The sequence below is a fragment of the Neoarius graeffei genome, chromosome 5 (assembly GCF_027579695.1).
Source record: "Neoarius graeffei isolate fNeoGra1 chromosome 5, fNeoGra1.pri, whole genome shotgun sequence".
Taxonomy (NCBI): Eukaryota; Metazoa; Chordata; class Actinopteri; order Siluriformes; family Ariidae; genus Neoarius; species Neoarius graeffei.
In genome coordinates this window covers 71,473,617-71,499,402 of record NC_083573.1, presented here as the reverse complement: position 1 = coordinate 71,499,402, position 25,786 = coordinate 71,473,617, and the positions used below count along the sequence as shown (strand labels likewise).

The 25,786-nt window shown below is 38.6% G+C and overlaps 1 protein-coding gene across 5 annotated transcripts in view; it reads left to right on the top strand.

Moving 5' to 3' along the window:
- Positions 1 to 25,786, top strand: part of LOC132887037 (collagen alpha-6(VI) chain-like) — a 74,181-nt gene that overhangs the window by 39,635 nt on the left and 8,760 nt on the right. For 4 of the 5 annotated variants that reach the window (XM_060922353.1, XM_060922351.1, XM_060922348.1 and 1 more), the window contains 28 exons: positions 156 to 734; positions 900 to 1,246; positions 1,962 to 2,040; positions 3,235 to 3,380; positions 4,736 to 4,828; positions 4,939 to 4,992; positions 5,181 to 5,252; positions 5,346 to 5,372; positions 5,944 to 5,988; positions 6,135 to 6,188; positions 6,377 to 6,439; positions 7,773 to 7,838; positions 8,076 to 8,129; positions 8,233 to 8,268; positions 8,399 to 8,461; positions 11,690 to 11,752; positions 11,845 to 11,907; positions 13,425 to 13,487; positions 13,601 to 13,651; positions 13,759 to 13,794; positions 20,290 to 20,352; positions 20,444 to 20,506; positions 20,591 to 20,626; positions 20,704 to 20,740; positions 20,845 to 20,856; positions 20,976 to 21,469; positions 21,588 to 21,681; positions 21,838 to 22,506. In XM_060922353.1, the coding sequence (XP_060778336.1) occupies positions 156 to 734; positions 900 to 1,246; positions 1,962 to 2,040; positions 3,235 to 3,380; positions 4,736 to 4,828; positions 4,939 to 4,992; positions 5,181 to 5,252; positions 5,346 to 5,372; positions 5,944 to 5,988; positions 6,135 to 6,188; positions 6,377 to 6,439; positions 7,773 to 7,838; positions 8,076 to 8,129; positions 8,233 to 8,268; positions 8,399 to 8,461; positions 11,690 to 11,752; positions 11,845 to 11,907; positions 13,425 to 13,487; positions 13,601 to 13,651; positions 13,759 to 13,794; positions 20,290 to 20,352; positions 20,444 to 20,506; positions 20,591 to 20,626; positions 20,704 to 20,740; positions 20,845 to 20,856; positions 20,976 to 21,469; positions 21,588 to 21,681; positions 21,838 to 22,506 (3,522 nt within the window). The remainder of the gene's footprint in view (positions 1 to 155; positions 735 to 899; positions 1,247 to 1,961; positions 2,041 to 3,234; positions 3,381 to 4,735; positions 4,829 to 4,938; positions 4,993 to 5,180; positions 5,253 to 5,345; positions 5,373 to 5,943; positions 5,989 to 6,134; positions 6,189 to 6,376; positions 6,440 to 7,772; positions 7,839 to 8,075; positions 8,130 to 8,232; positions 8,269 to 8,398; positions 8,462 to 11,689; positions 11,753 to 11,844; positions 11,908 to 13,424; positions 13,488 to 13,600; positions 13,652 to 13,758; positions 13,795 to 20,289; positions 20,353 to 20,443; positions 20,507 to 20,590; positions 20,627 to 20,703; positions 20,741 to 20,844; positions 20,857 to 20,975; positions 21,470 to 21,587; positions 21,682 to 21,837; positions 22,507 to 25,786) is intronic. The other variant, XM_060922349.1, reaches the window with a different exon arrangement.

Here is a 25,786-nt window from a genome sequence, read left to right as displayed (position 1 = left end):
AGAATTGTCATTATTTTCTGTCATGTAGAAAACCGTGTGTGTGTGTGTGTGTGTGTGTGTGTGTGTGTGTGTGTGTGTGTGTTTTCATATAGATACCACATTCCTGTAACATGTTGCATAATTTCTGATTTCGGTCTGATTTCTCTGTTTTTCAGAGTGTCACAAACATGCAGCTGATTTGGTCATTCTGATCGATGGATCTGAAAGTATAAAAGAGGTGCCTTGGAAGACCATGATAAATTTTATGCTTAGTCTCACTGACAATCTTCGCATCAGACAAGACCTCTTTCAAGTTGGTGTAGCCCAGTTTAGTACAGACTACAGAAAAGAATTTTACTTGAATGATTATAATAATGAAATGGATGTGAAGCATGCCATTCAGGCCATCTCACAAATGAACGACGGAACACTCATTGGAAAGGCTCTGAATCGAGTGCAAGAGTTCTTCCATCCCAGTAAAGGGAGCCGCATTCAGGCTGGAATTTCACAGAACCTGCTGTTGATCACTGATGGGGAGTCACATGATGATGTCAGTGATGCAGCTGATAAATTGAGGTCCAAGGGCATTGAGATGTTTGTGATTGGAATAGGTGACATATCAGTCTCACAGCTCAAATACATTGCTGGGTCACCTGACAGGGTGTTTTTTGTGAACAATTTTGACCACCTCAAATTAAATAGAACAACACAGCAGGTGATCGATAGCATTTGCACTTCACCCCAGGAACAAAAGGGTGAGTACAGAAGGCAGCCATTCTTAATATACCTGAATATGAAGGTGCCAGCATTGAATATCATTAAGACTTATATTTGTTGATTAAGTGATAAATGTTCGTGTATTATTTTAACATCAAGCACGTACAGCCTCCAATTAACACAGTATTTACTTCTTTTTACAGGTTGCACTGTAGACATTGGTATTGGATTTGATATCTCCCATGGTAGTTCACAGTCACTCTTGAGTAGCCAATATAAACTGCAAGCCTACCTGCCTGAGATTATCAAATACATCTCCACTCTGCACAACTTGTGCTGTCTACTCCAGCAGCCTGCTCTGCAAACCAACATTGGTTTCCATTTGGTTGCTAATGATGGCAAGATAATGTATGACACTAATTTTGAGCCCTACAATGAAGCCATAGTGAAGAAAGTCATGGGATATAATAAGACTCACAATCTGGCTTTTAACACCCAGCTCTTGCGCTCTTTTCAGAAAAAGTTTGAAGCCTCCAAAGCTGGTGTAAAAGTAAGCATTATTATTATTGCATGTAAACTGAGTACTGTGTAGACTTATAGTAAAGTCAAAAGTTTGTACACACCGACTCATTCATAGGTTTTTCTGTATTTACCTATTTTCTACATTGTAGAACAATACTGAAGACAGCAAAACTATGAAATCACATATGGAACATATATGAAATCATGTGGTAAACAAAAAAAGTGTTAAAAACAAAATGTGTTTTATATTTTAGATTCTTCAAAGTGGCCAGTGTTTACCTTGATGACACTTTGCACACTATTAGCATTATCTTAACCAGCTTCATGAGGTAGTCACCTGGAATACTTTACAGTTAACAGGTGTGCCTCGTCAAAAGTTAATTAGTGCAATATCATGCCTTCTTCATGCATTTGAGATCATCAAACCATAAATCATAAATAATAAAAATACAGTAAATATCCCTATTTGACAACTGTAGTAATCCATATTATGTCAAGAACTGCTCAATTAAGTAAAGAGAAACAACAGTCCATCATCACTTTAATACATGAAGTGTCTTTTAATTCATAGAAATAAAGAAAAAAAATTGAATTAGAAGGTGTGTCTAAACTTTTGACTGGTACTGTACATAGTGATATATTTTTAGATAACCTGGTAGACTAATGGTGTTCTTTCAAAGTTAGCTGCACCCTTAACCTTATAAAAGACCAAATGCTTAAAGTGTCCTTGTTGACATGTTTAGGTAGTCATCATTTTCACCGATGGCCTGGATGTATCTGTTGATAGCCTTTTGGTTGTTTCAGAGAATCTAAAAAAAAGTGGTAAGGGAACATATGTGTGTGTGTGTGTGTGTGTGTGTGTGTGTGTGTGTGTGTGTGTGTGTGTGTGTGTTATATTCAGTCTGTTGACCAAAGAGTCTGTGCTACTTATTTAGAAAATATAGATTATATCACTAACTTTCCCTTTATCACTAACATTAAAGATATATTAAAAATGCATGTGTGTATGGTCATCACTGTCCCTAGTGTTCTATTGCTTTTTATATTATATGGACACCAGTGTTTTACTGGGAAATATGCCACTCATATTTTTCATACAAGCTACATCCGGGACATGGAGATCCAAAATCATGACATAAATCTCTGTATGTCACTTGTCAGGAAATTGATGAATTGTTTTGAAAAATTTGGGTACTCTTTGTTTGTGAATGTGTCTATATAATAAAAACAATATCGCATGGTTTGAAGATATGAAGTTTATCTTCTCGTGTTGAAAAACTTGCATTTTTCAAACAGAATACGTTGTGGATCTGAGTGATATCTTCTTCTTCCAGCTTGTCCCACTTATGTGTGTGGGGTCACTGCCATATGAACCTTCACATGTCCTATTAATTGGAGCATAGTTTTACACTGGATGCCCTTCCTGCCGCAACCCTACCATTTTCTGGGCTTGGAACTGGCACCAAATGGTGGCTGGGTTCCCAGACAACCAATCATTCACACACATATTCATACCTATGGGCAATTTAGAGTAGCCAGTTCACCTAACTGCATGTCTTTGGACTGTGGGGGAAACCGGAGCACCCGGAGGAAACCCACGCAAACACCGGGAGAACATGCAAACTCCACACAAAAAGGCCCCTTGACTGTGAGGTGACAGTGCTAACTACTGCATCACCATGCCACCCCATGGATCTGAGTGACATATTTTCTGATATTTCACTCCGATGACATCAGTCCCAGTGTTTTCCCACTGACTTGACGTGCATTGCCAAAATGGCGAGCCAGTTCAAAATTAAAATTCTTTTGATTAACTTGTATATTTTTTGTGGCTGTGCCCATATAATATAAAGCACATTACATGGTGGCACAAAGATGTGAAGTTTATCTTCTCATATTGAAAATATTTTCACTCATTCACTTCGCTCACTCATGAATATGTTCACCACTTGAAGATAAACTTCATATCCTCACGCAGTTGTGTACTGTAATATCTTCTATGTATTTGTGTCACAGGAGTCCATGCACTGATTCCAGTAGCTCTGGAAGGAGTCAAAAACACCAAAGACCTCCAGAAGCTGGAGTATGGACGAGGATTTGGTTACAATGAGCCTCTTATGATTGGCATGCAAAATGTGGCCAGTGCTCTGCAGAAGCAGATTGTGAGTGAACATGTATCTGTTCAATAATAAATGCTGAGCTACAAATCAGGATCAAGATTAGCCTTCTGAATAACAACATCAGCTTAAAAAGCAAAACTTAAAGAATCAACCTTTACTCTCACATTTTATTTATAGGTTTATTTTAGTTTATTTTATGTATTCTTAACATTCTTGCCAAGAAAGCATACAACAAATAAAAGGATTTTATAATTCCATCACAGCTCATAACAAAGAACGCATCTGTCTTATTATAACAATTGTACTACAATGTAACTCAATTCAGCTTTCTGGTAACCCATACCTGTGATGAGACCACTTGTGTAAATGGACAGCTTGTTTTGAGTGTACAGTCCACTGCTTTGCTGGGAAGATAGAAAAGTCAGTGCACAGAATGTTGGATTTAAGCAGATTTAAAGGTGGGGTATGAGATTTTGGAATAACGGTTCCCGCAAGCCATATTTTGAAAAGAAACACGCCCGCCCTTGCCATGCTCCCACCCCCAGCGTCTCCACCCCTCCTCCCCCTTATAAAGCCTGAGAAAATCAGCCTTTATAATGGGTGTCTATTGCGTTACACACCAATGGAGCAGAGTGTAGGCAGCTTGGAAAAATAGCTCAAACTTTCTCATTTAAACTGTTTTCAGCCCCAATTATCACTCCACACACACAGTTTTCTCAAAAGTAGTAGCCACACTTGTCCTGATTCACACAATGTGTCTACCTACACGATAGGACTTGCAGTTTTTGAATGAGAAGCCTGAAAGTGAGGAGAGGACAGGCGCGCAGCCTCATAGACTGCCATTATAAACTTGGCAGAAAAGTCACTCGTTTTTAACTCGCTCTAGTGACCTCATTTCTTACACTACAGACAAAAAAATTACATCAGTGTGTTCAGGAGAGCCTTGTGGCGCTCACTGTGAAAGAATTTTGTGAAGATCTCCTTCCGTTTTCGTGTAAATCCCCATTGTTTGGAGGGAGGGCACTGAGAAAATCCTGCGCTCTGTGTGACACTCTGCTCGCTCTCTCACACACACAGAAGGGATGGGCTGCTCGCGGGCTTCAGTCTGATTGACGTGTCAGTATCCAATCATTTTGAGGTGGTACCTCGATATGATTGGATGGCGTTTTTCCTTTATTTTACACTGTAGACTGGATTAAAATATTTCGTTTTTGGGTCAAACCTTCTATTGTACTGCTTGCAACATGGGTGTGAGGAGCTTTTCAAGCAATATGGTAAAAATACTCCTGAAAAAAATCTCATACCCCACCTTTAAGCAACATTAGGTCATGTAAAGCAGTACTTTGTGTAAAGGGGTGTAGATGTACCCATTTCTCTTCATTTCTAACTCTTTCTAGGATGCTGTGGCCTCAAGAGAGTGTTGTCATGTGATGTGTAAATGTACTGGTCATGAAGGGATGCGAGGACTGCGAGGACCTCCAGGGACAAAGGTCTCATCATATCTTATATGATTATATACCGTTTGATAAAAGACAGGGTGGACACTTTGAAAAAGCATTGTAACCTTTCATTAAATTTCATGTCTGTTGCTACTTAACAGGGCTCTCCTGGATGGAAAGGACACCCTGGATTTCCTGGAGAAGAAGGAGGAAGTGTACGACTCAATCACCGATCTATCTTATAAGATAAATCTTCTCAACATTTTAAACTCACAGCAGTTTTTGTTTGTTTGTTTTTTCTTTTAAGCCTGAGTCACTGTTCATATGACTTAATATACAGTACATCCCAAAGCAGGTATCCTATTTATTTATTTTTGACACTGGAATCATTGTTGCATTGCAGGGAGAGAGGGGGCCACCAGGTCTGAATGGAACCCAAGGACATCCAGGCTGTCATGGGAGAAGAGGTCTAAAGGTAGCGTTTTTTCACCTCATGACAATCTACATTTTACAAATAAAACATGTTCATATCTGCTTTTTACCTAAGAAATTCTTACATTCTCCACAGGGTAACAGAGGCTACACAGGTGATCCTGTAAGTACTGAAATAGGCCATATACTGTATAATGTTGCCAATGGTCTAACAAATATAATCTTCAGATTATTTACGTTCACATACCAAACCATTCAAAGGTCTCAAGTCATAACTAATGGTACAAGTGCTACTGTCAAGTGTAAATATAACTGTCTGTATTTTGAAAGTATTGTTGGCCATCTAAAATGTAACATGAAGGGTTATTAAAACATAAAATTTTTTATTTTGTAAGTTCTGATAGTTTTGACAGGAAGTGTCAAATATAGACACCTACAATCACTATCACACCAATAATAATGAGGTGTGTGTGTGTGTGTGTGTGTGTGTGTGTGTGTGTGTGTGTGTGTGTGTGTGTGGTTTCTCACTGTTGTACAAAGAAATTTAACAGCACTGGTTTTGAACACCATTCACTATCAGTAATCAGATATCAAGGCAAAGGTTGATTTTAGCTGATTAGGAATAACTCAATAAAATCAAAATAATACACACACACACACCTGGACTGTACTATACAGTACTTACATTATTAGGAAGCAGAATATTAACACATATTTTCTGTTATATTTGACAGGGAAAAGATGGAGAACAAGGTGTGGATGGTGTAAATGGAGAACAGGTAATGTAACACATATACACGCGTGTGTGTGTGTGTGTGTGTGTGTGTGTGTGTGTGTGTGTGTGTGTGTGTGTACATACATACTGTATGACGAATTGTGCATACAGTCATCTGTGGGCTTCAGATTTTCTGTGTATTTTCTTAAGGGTGTAACTGGATTAGCAGGATACCCAGGAGAGCCAGGCGATCCAGGCAGCCAAGTAAAGGCTTTATGCTTTTTATTTTTCCCTGTGGGATATATTTGAATTCCAGAGTAATTGATACAGTTCTTATGCACTGCTCTGCTTTTTTTAACATGCGATTTTTTAAGTAAAATGCTTAAAAATAGCTTATCTGCTTATATTAGTAAACTATATTAGACTACCAAATATACAATTTTATCCTAAAGGGCAAGAAGGGTGTCCAAGGAATTCCAGGTGACCCAGGGCAAAAAGGATTGCGAGGAGATCCGGTTAGTTAATTTGTTTGTTTATTTATTTATTTGTTTAACTTGTTTTTTGAGAATCCAAATAAAATCACACTAGATAGAAGGTGTCAAGGTGTCCTTTTAGTCACACTGAAAGCAAGTATGCTGAGATCCTATTCTCCATGGCTGATACACACTTAGAAAAATAAAGGTTCTTCAATGTTTCCCTGAATAATTAAGATTTCTTTGCTGTGAAAAAAGGGCTTCATCTTCTGTGATAGGGAAACACTCTGTTGCAGTGTTCTGTGTAGAACCTTTAAGAATTTCCCCAGAGGGACAGCTGAGGAATCCTTAAGCGTAACCCTTGGGCGACACAGTGGTGTAGTGGATAGCATTGTCACCTCGCAGCAAGAAGGTTCTGGGTTTGAGCCCAGTGGCCAATGGGGGCCTTTCTGGGGGGCCTTTCTGTGTGGAGTTTGCATGTTCTCCCCATGTCTGCGTGGGTTTCCTCCAGGTGCTCTGGTTTCCCCCACAGTCCAAAGACATGCAGTTAGGTTAACATGGAAGTGCCCTGGAGCATGGCACCTAACCCCCAACTGCTCACGGTGTGCTGTAGCATAGCTGCCCACTGCTCTGGGTATGTGTGTATGCTCATTGCTTATGTGTGTGTTCAATGCTTCAGATGGGTTAAATGCAGAGGAGGAATTTCACTGTGCTTAAGTGTACGTGTGATAAATACAGTTCTTCTTCTTAACCCTTAAGAGTGTAGATGGGGTGGGTCTTGATCTTAACATTGGATTACAGTCTTCATGCACCAGAGGATCCAGCTACAGCACAGGCAATGGGTTTGAGTACTACTATCCTCAGAGAGCCCATAATTCTGCATTAGTGAAACGTGAAATGCCCATAATTTTATATTGTCTATCTATACAAACATTTAACATTGTTTAAGTCTTTGAATCTATAGTCTTTGACAATTAGGCCTACCAATTATTTGCCTAAACCCAATAGGGTCTGTTTTATAAGTGAAGAAGAGGCATATAACCATTTCCTTATACTGTATGTCCTGTGTTCTTTAGTTCAATCTCAATCCTATTTGCAGATAGTTTCAAAATGTATAGAAAATGTATTCTGCATTAATTGACAGAAGAGCTTTAAACAGACTGCTTGAAAGAGTCATTTGGCACATTTCTGGAGTCCTCATCATGAGACTTTTCAAGTATTATTCAGTCTTCAGTTTTTCTGACTTTGATGTGTCAGGGTTTTTTTGTTTGTTTGTTTTTTACCAAATGTGTTCCAGATTTATAAAGTTATTAATTTAAGCATGACACATATTTTAATTGAAATATTTTTTGTCATCATCTCCTCTTCTATGAAGGGTGATTCAGGCATTGACAACAGTATCCCTGGTCCTAAGGGTGACAATGGAAATCCAGGCCTACAGGTATATCTGTTTTCCTGTAAAGAACAATATTTCTTGTGGGCTTCAATTCCCTAACTGTAAGGCCTTTCACTAACATTTCATTGCTGCTAAAGTTATATGAAATGCTAAAATGTACAATGTAATACATGTATGGTTGGTTCATCTATATCAAATTGAGGACTTGCTGCCTGTGCAGTCAGCAACATAATGCTGGTCATAGCACAGTAAAATCTCTCCCTTTCTTTGCTTCAATCACAGGGAGAACCAGGACCAAATGGAAGCCCAGGCAGGCCTGGAGATATTGGCAGTCCTGTGCGTCTTCTCAGGCTTTACAACACACATGTTGTAATGAGTTTCAAATGACTAACCTACCTTTCTTTCTTACTTACTTACTTACATTTTTATTCTTTCAAAGGGTCAAAAGGGAAGACGGGGTGCTGCAGGTCTACCAGTATGTATTACTTAGCACTAATAACAGATTGAGTTTAAATTATAAAGTATGGATCACTTGCTAAATATGGCAACAGTTTTGAAGGGAAATATTGCTGTTCAGTTATATCTTTCCTATCTCTTTCCTTTAGGGTGCTCCAGGACCTCCAGGAGCACAAGGATTAAGAGGACCCACTGGAACTTCAGGGCCAAAGGTCTTTTTTCTTAGACTACTTTAATTTTCATGTGTGTGTGTTTTGAAGAAATTAAAACAGCACAGGAATAAAAAATGAAATAAAAAAGAGCCTTAACAAGATGGAAGCAATAAAGAAAAATATCACTTTAGGGCACTGTACTGAAGTGAAATGTGCAAAAGAAGATCTTAATACAGAAAGACTTTGCAGATCAAGCTTTATGAGTTTGATTTGGTATTTCAAATAATGAGTTTTACAGTTTCACATCAGTTTAAGTCAAATTTCTGAGAAGATAGATTTTCTTGTGACCAGTGCTCTTCAGCACTAATATAGATATTTGGGCACTGCCTAAAAGCAGAGCTCCTGATGAGTGTATGAGCAAAATATTTGCAAGGGCACAAAATCAACCAGAATAGAATAATAATATTAGAGCATATGAATCATCAAATTGTGTAGTGTAGTGTATTTTGCATCAATAAATTGCTGCATTGTCTTATGACAGTGATACCAATAATGAAATATACATCACAGTAACGAATACATATTTATTACTTTCTTTGACACTGCATGCCATGTGCCAGAAACAACATCACAGCATTTATTATGATGTGACTCTGCTGGGTGCCTGGTGGACAGCAATGAACCAGCACTCTCACTTTAAATCATTACTATATATTGACGATCAAAGATCAAACTTGATACGTCAAACAGTTTTCTGGTTACAACTGTCATGGCCATGTGTGTTGGAGCTCGGAATGCAGCCAGATTGTAACATGCGCACACCATTAGGACTAATTACCATGCACCTGTTACTGATTAGAGCTCACAGCGCATACACATAAGGACTCTCAGTAACACAGAGACTTTGCAAAAGCCTTGTATTTTGTATTGCTTTTCTGGTTTTGACCATGTTTGTGTTTTTGGCTGTGAGTATTGCATTATTTCTAATGTCCTGTTTGTGCCTCACTCAACCACTGCTTGTTTCTCGACTCCACCTTTGTCTCCGTCTGCTAGTGTCCTTTCAATAAATCTATCGCCCTTATACGACACAAACTGTCAACTGTCCAACAAGCAAGTGAACTAATACAACTGTTTTAACTAGTTTTACATGAAACTGTCATGAATATTTTCCATAAAATGTGTTCATAAATGATCCCACGTAATTAAAAAAAACTAATTAAAAATAAGTGGTGGATGAAAACCCATCTATCTTATGTAAATCAAGATACACATTTCATTGTCCGGTGGTCAAGTGTTTATGGGATATGTTGCTTTCCACTTACGGTCGGGTTCCCTGTGGTAATGCACGTTCATACATACGGACATATGGATGTCGTAGGGTCAAGCTGTCAAAAATCAGGTGGATGCATTATCATATTCTCTTAAGTATGGGGCTCCACTCCTCTATTAATAGCACTTCGTTAATGTTTATCAGTAACGGTTTATCAGTTCGGTAATGTTAAATTTAATTCAAAAAGGTAAACTTTCAGGCTGCATGGTGGTGTAGTGGTTAGCGCTGTCGCCTACCAAGAAGGTCCTGGGTTCGAGCCCCGTGGCCAGCGAGGGCCTTTCTGTACAGAGTTTGCATGTTCTCCCCGTGTCCGTGTGGGTTTCCTCCGGGTGCTCCGGTTTCCCCCACAGTCCAAAGACATGCAGGTTAGGTTAACTGGTGACTCTAAATTGACCGTAGGTGTGAATGTGAGTGTGAATGGTTGTCTGTGTCTATGTGTCAGCCCTGTGATGACCTGGTGACTTGTCCAGGGTGTACCCTGCCTTTCGCCCGTAGTCAGCTGGGATAGGCTCCAGCTTGCCTGCGACCCTGTAGAAGGATAAAGCGGCTAGAGATGATGAGATGAGATGAGGTAAACTTTCATATGTTCTATATTCATTACATGTAAAGTGAAATATTTCAAGGCATTTTTGTTTTAATTTTAATGATTATGGCTTATAGCTCATGAAAATCAGAAATCCAGTATCTCAAATTATTAGAATATTTCCTAAGATCAGTGAAAAAAGGATTTACAATACAGAAATGCCCAACTTCTAAAAAGTATGTTCATTTATACACTCAATACTTGGTTGGGGCTCCTTTACCACTGCATCAATACAGTGTGGCATGGAGGCGATCAGCCTGTGGTATTGCTGAGGTGTTATTGAAGCTCAAGTTGCTCTGACAGCGGCCTTCGGCTCGTCTGTACCTTTGGGTCGGATGTTTCTCATCTTCCTCTTGACAATACCCCATAGATTCTCTCTGGGGTTCAGGTCAGGCGAGGACCTCGATTCCCAAATGAAATGTAAAATTTAGTTTCATCTGAAAAGTGGACTTTAGACCATTGAGCAACAGTCCAGTTCTTTCTCTCCTTAGCCCAGGTAAGATACTTCTGACATTGTCTCTGGTTCAGGCGTGCCTTGATATTAAGACTGCGACAGTTGTAGCCCCTTTCCTGAAGATGTCTGTGCGTGGTGGCTCTTGATGCACTGACGCCAGCCTCAGTCCACTCCTTGTGAAGCTCTCCCAAGTTCTTGAATCGACTTTTCTTGACAATCCACTCGAGGCTGTGGTCGTCCCTGTCATTTATACACCTTTTCCAGCCAGCCTTTTCACCAATGACCTTCTGTGGCTTATTCTCCTTGTGTAGGGCATCAATGGTTATCTTCTGGACAACTGTCAAGTCAGCAGTCTTCCCCATGATTGTGGTTGCATGTACTGAACTAGACAGAGAGATAGACACCGTATTTATACCGTTTTACTCAAAGTTGAAATGATAATAGTTTTAATATTTTGAATTTTTTTGTGCTGTAGGCCATAATTATCAAAATTAAAATAGGAAATGCTTGGAACATTTCAGTTTACATGTAATAATATATACATTTTCACTTTCTTAAATAACTGATGGAAAATATAAAACTTTTTCATGATGTTCTCATTGTTTGAGATGCATTAGTATGTTACATTTTATCAGTTGAACACAATGGTTGATCCTGCTATTCATAAGCAGTGACTGATGTTTATAGCACTGCCTCACAGAGTCAGAAAGACACCCTAATTAATGTTCATGGGAGAAAATTTGTTTGTAGAGATATTTGAATTGTCTTAATTGATTGCATTGTAGATGGGACAAGGTCCTTATGGTTGGTGGTCCTCATGAATACACTTGGCATTCATATCCGAAACCTGCAGTTTATCCCCCCCCCCCCCCCCAAGTTAAATTGGCTGCTGAGATTATTTATCTTTCTGTTTCTTTCCAGGGGCCAGTGGGTCCTCTTGGTGGTTTAGGACAGAAAGGGGTACCTGGATTTCCAGGACCTCAGGTATGCTTCCAGATTAAAAATTATCAGTTCACTGATATAAATAAATGTTCAAAGCTGTTTGTTTTTTAATAATAGTAATTGCTTTCTATTAGGGATCACCTGGCACACAAGGGAATGTTGGATCGAAAGGAAGTATCGGACCCAGGGGACAAAAGGTATATTTCTTACACCACCTGATTAGATATTTAAATATTTAAATATTACATGATTACATGTATACTCATATATATGCTTTAAACATTTAGGAATTAGTTTTTTTAATAGTCCTACCATTTTTACAGACTCAAAAGTAATTGAACAACCTAATGTAATTGGAAATATATCCATCATTTTTAATACTTCATGCAAATCCCTTGCATTCAATAACCACTTGAAGTCTTGAAACCATGAAAATGGCCAAATCCTGAGTTTCCTCCCTTCAGATTCTTTGCCATGCCTTTGCTGTAGTTGGCTTTAGTTGCTGCTTGTTTGTGGGCCTTTGTGCTTTGAGTTTTGTCTTCAATAAGTGAAAAACATGCTCAGTTGGGTTGACCAACTCAGCCATTGTAAAACCTTTCTTTGTCTTAAAGTCTTGAGTTGCTTTTGTGGTATGTTTTAGGTTTTTATCCATCTGTACTGTGAAGGGCTGTCCGATCAGTTTTGCAGCATTTAACTTAACATGAACAGAAAATATTGCTCTATATCCTTCAGAACTGATCCTGCTACCTCTATCACATCTGTCATATCATCAATAAGCACCAGTGACCCAGGTCCAATGACAGCCATTCAAGTATACTTTGGATCATGAGCCCTTCCTTTCCTTTTCCATACTCTTCTCTTCCCATCATTCTGGTAAAAATAAATCTTGGTTTCATCTGTTCAAAGACTCTTTTTTTTTTCCCCACCACAACTAGGAAGGTTTTCTACAAAGTCTAACCTGACCTTTCTGTTTGTGTGTTACCAGTGGTTTGCATCTTGAGGTGAACCCTCTGTATTTCCTTTCATGAAGGTGTCTCTCGACTCTGGTCTTTGACAATGATAGGCCTACCTTCTAAGAGTCTTCTTAACTTGACTAGATGTAAAAAGAGATATAAAAAGATATTTTAAAAAGTGGCTGTAATTCCTAAATGGTTAATGCAATATTTTTGTTTAATGCTTTGAATTAAAGCTGAATGTTTACACTTCAATCTTGATGGCTTCATTTCAAATCCATTGTGGTGGTGTACATAGGAAAAATTACATCACTGCCCAAATACTTATGGACCTGACTGTAAGTATAAAGTGTATACTGCACAAATTGTACCTGAGAGTACTATTTTTTTTAAAGCAGAGGGTAATCACACCAAACACTAACTTTTTATTACTCTTAACTGCTCTTTATAGTACTTGTTTGTCGAAACATCATTTCATTAAAACAGTAATCTCGGGTACAATTTGTGTCATAAGAAAGTGAGCTGGTAAGATTTACTGAGTGTCTTGCAGAACCATCCACAGTTCTTCTGGAGACTTTGTTGCAACTTGCTTCTTATTTTGCATGCAAAACCCTGCAGCCTTCGTTATGGGTTTGTTTGTTTGTTTGTTTGTTTGTTTGTTTGTTTGTTTGTTTGTTTGTTTGTTTAAGTATGAAAGGTTTCTTGGTTATGTAATATGTTGCACTCTATGAATGTATATACAAGTTCATTTTCTTGAGCAGGGTCAGCCAGGGGAACCTGGATATAAAGGTGCAGATGGGTCAGTGGGGCGCAGGGGCCCCCCGGTAAGTGTGAGGTGCAATTTATATGATCAGTTGGCAGTGGATGATAAAGCAACAAAATATATTCTATATCAAACTATATTTCACTGTTAGTTCTCACTGTACCTCCAAAACAGGGAAATGATGGCCCAGATGGATATGGATTACAAGGACCTAAAGGACATAAGGTTATACTATAGTCCACCCAGTACTTATCAGTAAAATTCAAAATTGATTTCTTTATGGTACAGCTTGACTTTTTAAACAAAATATTACAATTTCTACCTGCTCACAGGGGGATCCTGGTTTTCCAGGATATCCTGGACAACAGGTATGTTTTCTTTTATTATTACTTTTTATAGAGTTCAGACTGAATTTGTTACATGTTTATTCAACATTTTATCAAAGACAATTTTAGAAATATGCAAAGATTATATGCATCCATTCAGCTTAAAGCCATAATTACTGACATGACACACCAAAACCAGTACTGAGTAAGGTAATCATGATATATATTATAGAGTTCACATTGTTTATTGTTCCTTTGTATTAATTGTATTTTCTTTGTTTGTTTTTGAAAGTACAGCACTTTAAATTTATTTATGAAGTCTTTTTCAATCTTCAATGTCACAGTCAGATAAATGGGCCAAGAGACATCAGTACACTGTCAGATAACAATTAAATTAGGCAACTACAGGATAAATGTAATGTCAGTAATTATTATAATTAATAACTATAAGAATAACTATTAAGTAATATTTGATCATTATTTTGTCTTGTGCACACCTGGCAGATTTACTTTATCCTGGAAATGACTAATTCAGTACAAATATTTAGGTCATGGAGACGTCCTCATTATCTTTCATCTTAATTTTGAAAATTATGTATCTTGGGTGAACATAATAGACATATAAGCTATATTAATATACAGAAAAATATCTCTGGTCACATATATTATTAAATGTTCATATTGAGGCTATGATAAAAATGTAATACACTTTCAAAAATTCCTTTATTTGATATGGCTTATATCAGTTTATCAGTTTAATGGACTTCACTGTTCCAGATTTTACACAGCCAGTGTGATTGTTAAAATATGCTTTCACAGGCCTATACACTACCGGTCAAAAGTTTTAGAACACCCCAATTTTTCCACTTATTTCTTGCAATTCAAGTCGTTCAGCTCCAATGAATAGCTTGAAATGGTACAAAGGTAGGTGCTGAACTGTCAGAGGTAAAAAAATAAATAAATAAATAAAATTAAAAAAAGGTAAGGTTACCCAAAACTGAAAAATAATGTACATTTCAGACTTATACAAAAAGGCCTCTTTCAGGGAACATGCAGTGGGTTAACAATTTAAAGCTGTTCAACAGCAATGAAGGTTGATCAAGCCTTGAAAGCTGGTGCTACTAATTCCTACCGGTGTTCCAACTTTTCTTGATTGCTTACAACCCTCTCTGTCTACATAAAAGCAGTGTTGGAACACGCTGTGGTACCATACCCTCGTGAGCATCAGTTGAACAGTATTGTACTACAGGAAGTAGTGTGTTGCTACAAAAATGGCGAGAAAAAGGCAATTAACAAAGGAAGAGAGACATAACACTTAAAAATGTAGCTCTTTCCTACAGAGAAATTGCCAAGAAAGTCAAGGTGTCATTGAGTACAGTTTCCTTCACCATCAAAAGGCACTCAGAAACTGGGGGAAACTCTGACAGGAAGAGGTCTGGCAGACTCAAAGCCACAACTGAATCAGAGGACAAATTTCTGAGAGTTAACAGCTTGCGTGATAGGCGGCTCACAGGACAACAGCTTCAAACACAGCTTAATAGTGGTTGTAGTAAGCAAGTCTCAGTTTCAACTGTGAAGAGAAGACTTCGAGCTGCAGGTTTGACAGGACGAGTTGCAGCAAGAAAGCCATTGCTAAGACGTCAGAATAAGACAAAGAGGCTTGCCTGGGCCATGAAACACCGCCATTGGATTACTGAAGGCTGGAAGAAGGTATTATGGACTGATGAATCAAAATTTGAAATCTTCGGTTCATCATGCAGGATCTTTGTACACCGTCAAGTAGGCGAAAGGATGGTTCCATAGTGTGAGACATCAACTGTCAAACATGGAGGAGGAAGTGTGATGGTCTGGGCCTGTTTTACTGGATCCAGGGTAGGTGACTTGTACAGAGTGAGAGGCACCCTGAACCAAAATGGCTACCACAGCATTCTGCAGAGCCATGCAATACCCTCTGGTATGCGCCTAGTTGGTCAGGGGTTCATCCTACAACAAGATAATGACCCAAAACATAAGTCCAAGCTATGCCAGAACTACCTCAGGAATAAAGAACAAGATGGTAAGCTTGAAAACATGGAGTGGCCAGCACAGTCTCCAGACTTAAACCCCATCGAGCTGGTTTGGGATGAACTGGACAGAAGAGTGAAAGCAAAGCAACCTCTAAGTGCCACACATTTATGGGAACTTCTGCAACAGATTTGGGAAGAATTTTCTGAAGAATATTTGATTTCTTTTGTAGAAAGAATGTCATGAGTATGTTCAGCTGTTATATCTGCCAAAGGTGGCTACTTTGATGAGTCAAAAGTTTAGAATACATTTTGGTCTGTAAATTGATTCCATGATTTCTTTTTTAACTCCAATTGCTTATTTGTACTATGCTTTCATTTCAGAGTGCAATGAGACATTAAACTGAATAGTTTCCAATAAAAAACTGGAAAATTTGGGGTGTTCTAAAACTTTTGACCAGTAGTGTATCTTTTGGTCATTGGGAGCTTCTAATTTGTGCATTAGATTCTCTCTCTTTTTTTTTTTTTTTTAGATCTAAAGGCACAAGGCAGGTCTTCCAAATATCCCATCATTTATTTACAATTATAATTGAACTATTAGTAATTGCTGATGCCATTTGTATATAGTCCGGGAGCCATGGGGTCGGACCCGGAATTTTTGGTTAAAGTTTTTTTTTTTGCTTTATCTTATAGATTTGAGGTAGCTCTTCAAGATTTAAGAGGGTGCCCGGTGATATCCCTTGGGCAATTTAATATATTAACCCTTTAATGCCCTATATGCCCAAATAATGGAAGAAAATACAAAAAAAATAATATCAGTGTAAATACTGATATTAAATGCACCAAGTTGGCTGTATCTGATAGGTATTCACATTTTTCTCTATATTTGTCATTCAAATACATCAAATGTGGATTAATTAACCCTTTCATAACTTTTCCAAATTAGCGATTTTTATACAAGTATTACATAAACTCTACAGTTAATACAAAATAATGATCAATATCTATGTAAGAACTATACAGCATGCAAAAGAACTATATACAGCATGCACACACACACACTAATGACCAATAACTATGTAAAAGAACTATATACAGCATGCATACACTCACACCAATGATCCACTATGTAAACGAACTATATACAGCATGTATACACTCACACCAGTGATCCACTATGTAAAAGAACTATATACAGCATGTATACACTCACACCAGTGATCCACTATGTAAAAGAACTACAGCATTCAATAGAACTATATACAGCATGCATACACTCACACCAGTGATCCACTATGTAAAAGAACTACTGTATATACAGCATGAAATAGAAATATATACAGCATGCATATACATTCACACCAGTGATCCACTATGTAAAAGAACTACTGTATATACAGCATGAAATAGAAATATATACAGCATGCATATACATTCACACCAGTGATCCACTGTGTAAAAGAACTATATACAGCATGCAATAGAACTATATACAGCATGCATATACACTCACACCAGTGATCCACTATGTAAAACTACAGTATGCAATATATCAAGCATGCAAAATGGCATATACAGCATGCGCACACACACACAAGAATAGCAAAAGATACTGATTTTCAATTAACCAAATTGGCTGTACAGTATTCACGCTTTACTGTCATTCAAATTAGTCAAACGTGTAATTGACCCTTTCATAAATTTGCAAAATTAACAATTTTGATACAAGAACTACAGTACATAAAGCATGTACGTGCATGCATGCATGCACACGCACACACATACACACGCACACACACTAATGAGCAATAATTATGTAAAATAATTACATACAGTATGCAAACACACACACAAAACACAAAAACTATTTAAGGAAAGAACTAAGAGTTCAGATGAAAAAAAAACCCTCTAAACCCTTTTTCTGAAATTCTGTGGTGCTAAATCTCTACTCTGGAGCATCCTACTTGAAAGCAAGCACAAAAAATTGTGCAAGACACACTATTGACAGAACAACTGCATTTAGAGTTGCAGGGATTTTTACTCTTGCAGCTACATCTGATCATCTTCAAAATGTAATCCGGTGCCAGTTTGATATTTCCAGGTACACTTGTTGGGATCAGTGCTTTGTTCTGTGTGTCTTTAGTCCATCCAAATTCCTCAGGATTTAGTTCAAGTGGACGATTATCCAGAGTTCTCCATAATATTGCTTGAAAATGTGTTCTTTTCACATTTTCAAGAAATGCCTCTGTTGTTGGTGGAAGAGCAGCCAGGTTTGGTGAGGATAAATAACCTTTTCCATTCTTTTTCCCCCATACCACCAACCTTGTGTGTGACATGCTGTTACTGCCTCGAATGCCATAACACGCTGAGACAAAGTCAGTGGCTTCAATAGTGACTTGCTGGAATGGCACATTAATGTTTCCAATTGACGATAAATGATGACAGTGGAGTGTATGCCTAATAATTTAAGGCTCGCATTAACAACCAAAGTAATAAAGGGCTTTTTGGTATAAGCCCCACCCCCAATTGCATGGCCACACCCCCAACCATGGCTGGAACCCCACCCCCAGGCCTTAAACTCATCCTATTATGTTAACAAACACAAAAATAAGTATGATATATAGACTTTGGTGAACATAAAGTGAAGAATGTCAAAATGTCAGAATTTAGGCTATGACTGCAGCACATCCAACAATAAAGGGCCAATATCCGGAATTGCCCAAGGGATATCACCGGGCACCCTCTCTTATCTTAATGAGTAGACCTTGGACAACAACAAACAGCAAAAAAAAAAACTTTAACCGACGAAGCCAGGTTCAGCCAAATTTGGGCCTTTGGCTCCCGGACTAATACACCTCAAGCTACTTCTTGGTTCCATCACCAAACTTGGAGTTCTAATGAATTTGAGTTCTTCACCAAATGCAAACTCCAAGGCAGTCTACAAGAGAAATACAACTTCAGGTGCATGGTCACCAGATAATTTTCAAATATGTAAACCTAACATTGTTTTTCTTTAAATCTGGATGACTGATCAGATTTACATTTTTAGATTTTTGTGACAATCTGTTGTAAAGATGAAATGACTTGGACAGATGGTATAGTTTAATACACATATCTAGTACCTGTACTCCAGTTGGATAGATTTAGTCATGAATGCTGCTTTCTATCAGCTGAGGCATTTATAGCCAAGTGGACACACATACCTTTTTTTCTATCTACAATTCACTTCTTTAAAAGATAAACCACATTTTATTTCCAAAGAAAAGGATTCTTGTTGTAGAGAATTTTTTTTAGAAACTTTCTATTAAATCTATATTGGGATTTTTATTTTTAAAAATTTATTATTATTATTATTATTATTATTATTATTATTATTATTAATTTATTTTTTTACAGAATTTTAACCTGTTTACTGGCTAAAACAAATATGACCTATTTAACCTATCAGGTGCAAAATAAAAAATCATGACAAAAATTCAAGAGAAGAATCAGACTGGGAATCATAATGTTTGGCAATACTTCATAAAAAATGAAGGAGTGAATGACCTTTGTGCCCTTTGAGAGTCGGTACATGAATTGGAAGTGGAATGGCAGAGGTTGTATTAGTATTCTGGCGATTTTGTCCTCTGTTGACAGGGAGTGGTAGTGTACTGAGAGCCTAATGCTCTGTATGCACTCATCGTTTATTACAACCCCAATTCTAAAATAAAAAGTTGGGATGCTGAATAAAACATAAATAAAAACAGAATGTAGTGATTTGCAAATCTTTTTCAGCCTATATTCAATTGAATAAGATTCACAGACAATATATTTAATGTTCAAACTGATAAACTTTATTGATTTTTTGTAAATGTGCACTTATTCTAAATATGATGCCTGTAACATGTTCCAAAAAAGTTGGGAGAGGGGCAACAAAAGAATGGAAAAGTTGTGGAATTACATAACGGGCATTTAGTAGACGTTCGTATCCAGAGCAGCCTGGAGAGCAGTTGGGGTTTAGGTGCCTTGCTCAAGGGCACTTCAGCCATTCCTGCTTGTCCAGGGAATCAAACCAATGACCATTTGGTCCCAAAGCTGCTTCTCTAACCGTTAGGCCATGGCTTCCCCTATGAGTGCATATTTACAAAAGCAATTAAGTTTATCAGTTTGATGATAAAATATATTGTCTTTGTATTGTATTCAGTTGAATATAGGTTGATTGAATATAGGTACATTATTTTTATATTCATGTTTTACACAGTGTCCCAACATTTTGGAATCAGTATTCCTATTATGCATGTTCTATAATGTAATATTATGTGTCATATTGTCTATTTTTAAATAGCAACAATAATATGCCATTATTATTTATTTTACTTTATATTCATTTGCATTGCATGCATTAAAATATTATGCAGTTGTATGTTGAACATTACATGTATCTTTACTATATTGGTGCTGTTTTAATTTGGATGCTCTCTTTTAATTTCATTAAAATCAAATTTAAAAATAAATGTCCAAGTGTATCAAAACTTTTTTTTTTAATTTTGCTTAGGGTCAAACTGGGGATCCTGGGCGCAAAGGAGATAATGGTCCTAAAGGCCGAAGAGGAAGAGGGGTAACAGTAGTTGTCATTAATGTTCCATAACTAATAATAGTCCCTTTCTCAGACTGGTTACTTTGCTCAATATTGGCCTCATGTATTACAGGGAAATGCAGGCAGGACAGGAGCACCGGGTAATACTGGTGATGGTGGACCAGCTGGACACAAGGTCAATAAGCTTTAAGAACATTATTTATGACATTTGAAAATTGACTATTCATTTGAAGAGTATACCTTATGTTTTTACTAAAAGGGCCCTAAGGGACCACCAGGAACCAGAGCAATGTTTGTAAGTCTTTTTTTTCTTTGCTTTTCACTGATCAGTTTCTTTCTGTCATCGATAACTATTGTCTTGTATTCTTTTAGCCTTGTCAACTGATCAGCTATATACAAGACAACTGTGGTAACGTTGTATAATACTGTACTTTGATTCAATGCTATTAAATTGCATTAAATTAGAAGTTTATACTCTTTTTAACTTTAATTTACCATGTTTTACTCCCGCAGTCTGCTGTAAAGGTAGATCTCTTACTTTCTTTGCTATGCAACACACCTTTAATAAGAATGCTAAGGATTCAGTGTTTAAATGGACATCAGTGAACATGAACACGTCTTCTTTGGCATGTCTTCACCTCTAGAAAAAGCAGCTTGCCCTGTCTACCCTACTGAACTGGTGATTGGTTTGGACATGTCTGATGATGTGGATCCTCCATTATTTGAGAGAATGCGCTCAACTTTGCTTTCTTTGCTGGACAGCATCGATATCGCTGAAAGCAACTGTCCCACAGGGACACGAGTGTCTGTGGTTTCTTACAGTTCTAACACCAAGTACCTCATCCGTTTTTCTGACCATCGTCATAAGAAGGACTTGGTGGAAGCTGTGAAAAACATCCCTCTGGAACGTACATCCAACAGACGCAACATTGGTGCAGCCATGCGCTTTGTGGGTAGAAATGTCTTCAAACGTATTCGTCAGGGTGTTCTGATCAGGAAGGTGGCAATTTTCCTCTCTGGTGGACTGTCCGAGGATGTGACATCCATAACCACGGCTGTTCTAGAATACAAAGCTCTGGATATAAACCTTGGCGTTATTGGTTTTAAGAACACTCCTAACATTCAGCGTGCTTTTAAGGTAATATAAAATGGTAATAGTGATGTCTGAAGCAGATGATGCTTGAATGATCAGGTTGATTGCTGTGATGCACCATTTTAGACTTTTCTCAACTTTACTTCTGTTGTGTTGCAATAAGGCGGATGAAAGAGGAAGCTTTATTAATGTGCTCGAGACCTCAGAGACCCGGAATGTAGCACTTAAGAAGATCCAGCAATGTGTCATCTGCTTTGGTAATATGTAAAACTGGGTGATGCTTATCTGAATAATACATTTTCTTGTGAACTAATAAAAAAAGTAAAAGGCATGCTGATGCTTAGTCAGTAACAAAGACATTTTAACGAGGATTAATAACAAGGTTTTATTTTTTTTATCTGCTGTCTTCTCAGATCCTTGCAATCCAGCTACAAATTGTCCTGGCACCAGTGAGGTGTCCTCTCCAGAGCAGGTAGATGTGGACCTGGCGTTGCTGATGGATGGTTCCCAGAGCATCCAGGCAGATCAGTATGAGGGAGTGAAGCAGGTGTTGGGTACTGTGTTGGACCAGCTTGTCGTGAGTGATCAGCCCAACAAAGCTGACAGACAGGCGCGAGTGGCGCTTTACCAGCAGAGCTCATCATACAGCGAGGCCCAGGCTCCAGTCAAGCAGATCTTTACTTTCCAGCAGTTCCAACACCGCAACCTGATGAAGCAGAGCATCTTCAAAAATCTACAGCAGACTGGCGGCTACTCCAGGCTGGGTCACGCCTTGGAATTTGTAATCATGCACGGTCTTCTCACTGTTTCCAAGCCTCGAAAACACAAGATGGTGCTGCTTATAGTTGGAGGAGAGACAGAATATGCTGATAAAGCAAAACTGGACTTTATCTCCATGAAAGCAAAGTGTCAGGGTGTGGTGCTTTTCACTCTTGCAGTCGGGGATCATTTCAAGAGCACTCAAGTGGAGCAGCTTGCCAGCTTTCCCACAGAGCAGCACGTAGTTCACTTGGGCCATGTAAAGCAAGGAGAGCAGGAGTACTCTCGACGTTTTATAAGGACTTTCCTCCATGTTCTAAGACGTGAGGGAAATTTGTGTTTCACAAAAAATGTATTAGTATTTAAACTAGGGTTGTCAGTTGATTTAATTTCCTCAATTATGATTAACTGCACACTTTCTGTGATTAATCACATATTTCATCACACTGGGATTTCATGAAAAGCCATGAAGTGTAACATTGTGTAACTCAAAAAGTATTGTTTCTTTATGATCACAGTTCTCACGATACAGCTATGGAAAACATTAAGAGTTTTTAATGGTGACCATTAAAATTGGTCTGTTAATTTTTCCATAGCTGTAGAGATTAAAAAAAAAATAGATGCATACATAAATATTGTGAGGTTTCAGCACATAACGTCACAGTGTTTCACACAGGTATTTCCAAGATAGAAGATAATCTCTAATTACATTGACCATTGTTTTGTAATTGACTCTGATATACTGACAATGATTCTTATTTATCAATCTTCTCGTAAAGTTGTGTGTAAATGTTTGTGTCAGCCAAACGAAACATTTCTGCCGGATTTACAAAAGTTGCTCAGGATAAAGCCTGCAACAGTCAGTATATATATATATATATATATATATATATATATATATATATATATATATATATATCTCCATCCATCATCTATAGCCACTTATCCTGCGCAGGGTCACGGGCAAGCTGGAGCCTATCCCAGCTGACTATGGGCAAGAGGCGGGGTACACCCTGGACAAGTCACCAGGTCATCACAGGGCTGATGCATAGAAACAAACAACCATTCACACCTACGGTCAATTTAGAGCCACCGATTAGCCTAACCTGCATGTCTTTGGACTGTGGGGGAAAACGGAGCACCTGAAGGAAACCCACGCAGACACGGGGAGAACATGTAAACTCCACACAGAAAGGCCCCCGTTGGCCACTGGGCTCGAACCCAGAACCTTCTTTTATTTATATATATATATATATATATATATATATATATATATATATATATATATAAGTAAAAGTGCAGTGATGCAGCAAATTACTGTATATAATCTTAAGTCAATCAAGTCGAGGTTTAAATCTTCTTATGCATAAATTTACTCACTCCCAGGAGTAGGGTATGAACAGAATACCAATTTTCTTGTACACTCATACTAATGATTTACACACAATTCCATTTGTATCCAGCTTAATAAATGAGGCTCATTATTGTTCATTAGTGCAACAAATAAGTAATTAAGAACATATATTTCCACTGTGATGGGTAGCACAGTGGTGTAGTGGTTAGCACTGTTGCCTCACAGCAAGAAGGTCCTGGGTTTCAAGCCTTGCAGCTGACAAGGGCCTTTCTGTGTGGAGTTTGCATGTTCTCCCCGTGTCTGCGTGAGTTTCCTCCGGGTGCTCCGGTTTCCCCCACAGTCCAAAGACATGCAGGTTAGGCTAATTGGTGGCTCTAAATTGACTGAAGGTGTGAATGTGAGTGTGAATGGTTGTTTGTCTCTGTGTTAACCTTGCGATGACCTGGCAACTTGTCCAGGGTGTACCCTGCCTCTCTCTCATATGCCGCTTTTCCACTACAAACGTGGCTGAGTCGGGCTGAGCCGTGCCGTGCTGAGTTGGGCTGAGTTGAGCTGAGTGGGGCTGTTGGAGTTGCATTTCGACTACAACCGCGCTGAACCGTGCTGACTGGAAGTGGGTGGACACATTGGGTGGAGTTAGCGAAAGTGGGTGGACGTCACGTGATGTCGTTAAGCAGCGCAAACAGTGACATCAGTGAGCTTTTAAGCGGTAGCCTCACGACCCGGATAGTAAACAATAAACATGGAGGACATGGAGTCGTTAGTGTTGCTGGTCTTGGTTCTGTGGCTTGTTGTCACCGACAACGCCAACAGATACTGGCAAGAGCGTATAGATGAGGCAAGGTGCATAAGGCTTCAGAAATTCTCGTAATTCGTAATTCTTCTTCTTCCGGGTTTACGGTGTTTACAGATCCCAGCGTGCTCGCGGGGCGTGTGTGGGCATGTGAGGACACTCCTCCTCACCAATCGGTGCACAGGGGAGTGTCTGCTCACGCCCCCAGCCTCACTCGGCTCGCTTTGGCTCGCTTCAGCCCCACTCCAAAACCGTGCAAGTTTTAGGGGCTAAGCAGGGCTGAAGCAAGCGGAGTCGTGCTGTTTTTTGGTAGTCGAAACGCGAGCCGTGTCGGGCTGAAGTGAGCTGAAAAAGGGTAGTGGAAAAGGGCCAATAGTCAGCTGGGATAGGCTCCAGCTTGCCTGCGACCCTGTACAGGATAAGCGGTTACAGATAATGGATGGATGGATATTTCCCCTGTGGGAATACCCATCTAATACTATACAATTAACAGGATATAGAGCAGTTTATGATCTTAATATATGTAATATTAAGTGCTGACTGCCTTTCCATTTTAAGTCAGATAGAATCTTATAATACTAAGGTCACAAATTGTGTTCTTATAATTGGCTGAAATAAAACTGTTTAATAATCTTCTAATATTGCAACAATGCAACAGTTGTCCATGAATTGTCTGTGTAATACATGGCCGTACTAAGGTACACTATATGGCTAAACATATGTGGACACCTAACCATCACACATCACACATATGTACAGTGGGGCAAAAAAGTATTTAGTCAGCCACCAATTGTGCAAGTTCTCCCACTTAAAAAGATGAGAGAGGCCTGTAATTTTCATCATAGGTACACTTCAACTATGAGAGACAGAATGGGGGGAAAGAATCCAGGAAATCACATTGTAGGATTTTTAATGAATTAATTGGTAAATTCCTCAGTAAAATAAGTATTTGGTCACCTACAAACAAGCAAGATTTCTGGCTCTCACAGACCTGTAACAACTTCTTTAAGAGGCTCCTCTGTCCTCCACTCGTTACCTGTATTAATGGCACCTGTTTGAACTCGTTATCAGTATAAAAGACTGGTGCGGGAGTATGAGAGGACTTCCAGAAAACTGGCAGACATCTTAACCAGAGTGGATCGTTCATTTTTGTCAACCTGGAACGACCAGCATTGAACAGAGGTGGGTGTCTATGACATCTTATCAGCCGCCCACAATGCAGCCATCAGCATTCTGATTCGGATTCTATGATGATCCATGAGAGGATAAATACTGGATACTCCCTAGTAGTCAGACAGAACTGAGGATGCCTTTCGGAGGAGAGGCGAAACGTTTTCAAGAATCGTCAAGCAAGTCCAGTTGCTCTCTTCAACCAACCACAGATTACTATGTACCTGGACGACTGAGTTTCTTCACAGATATGTATAAAAGACACCTGTCCACAACCTCAAACAGT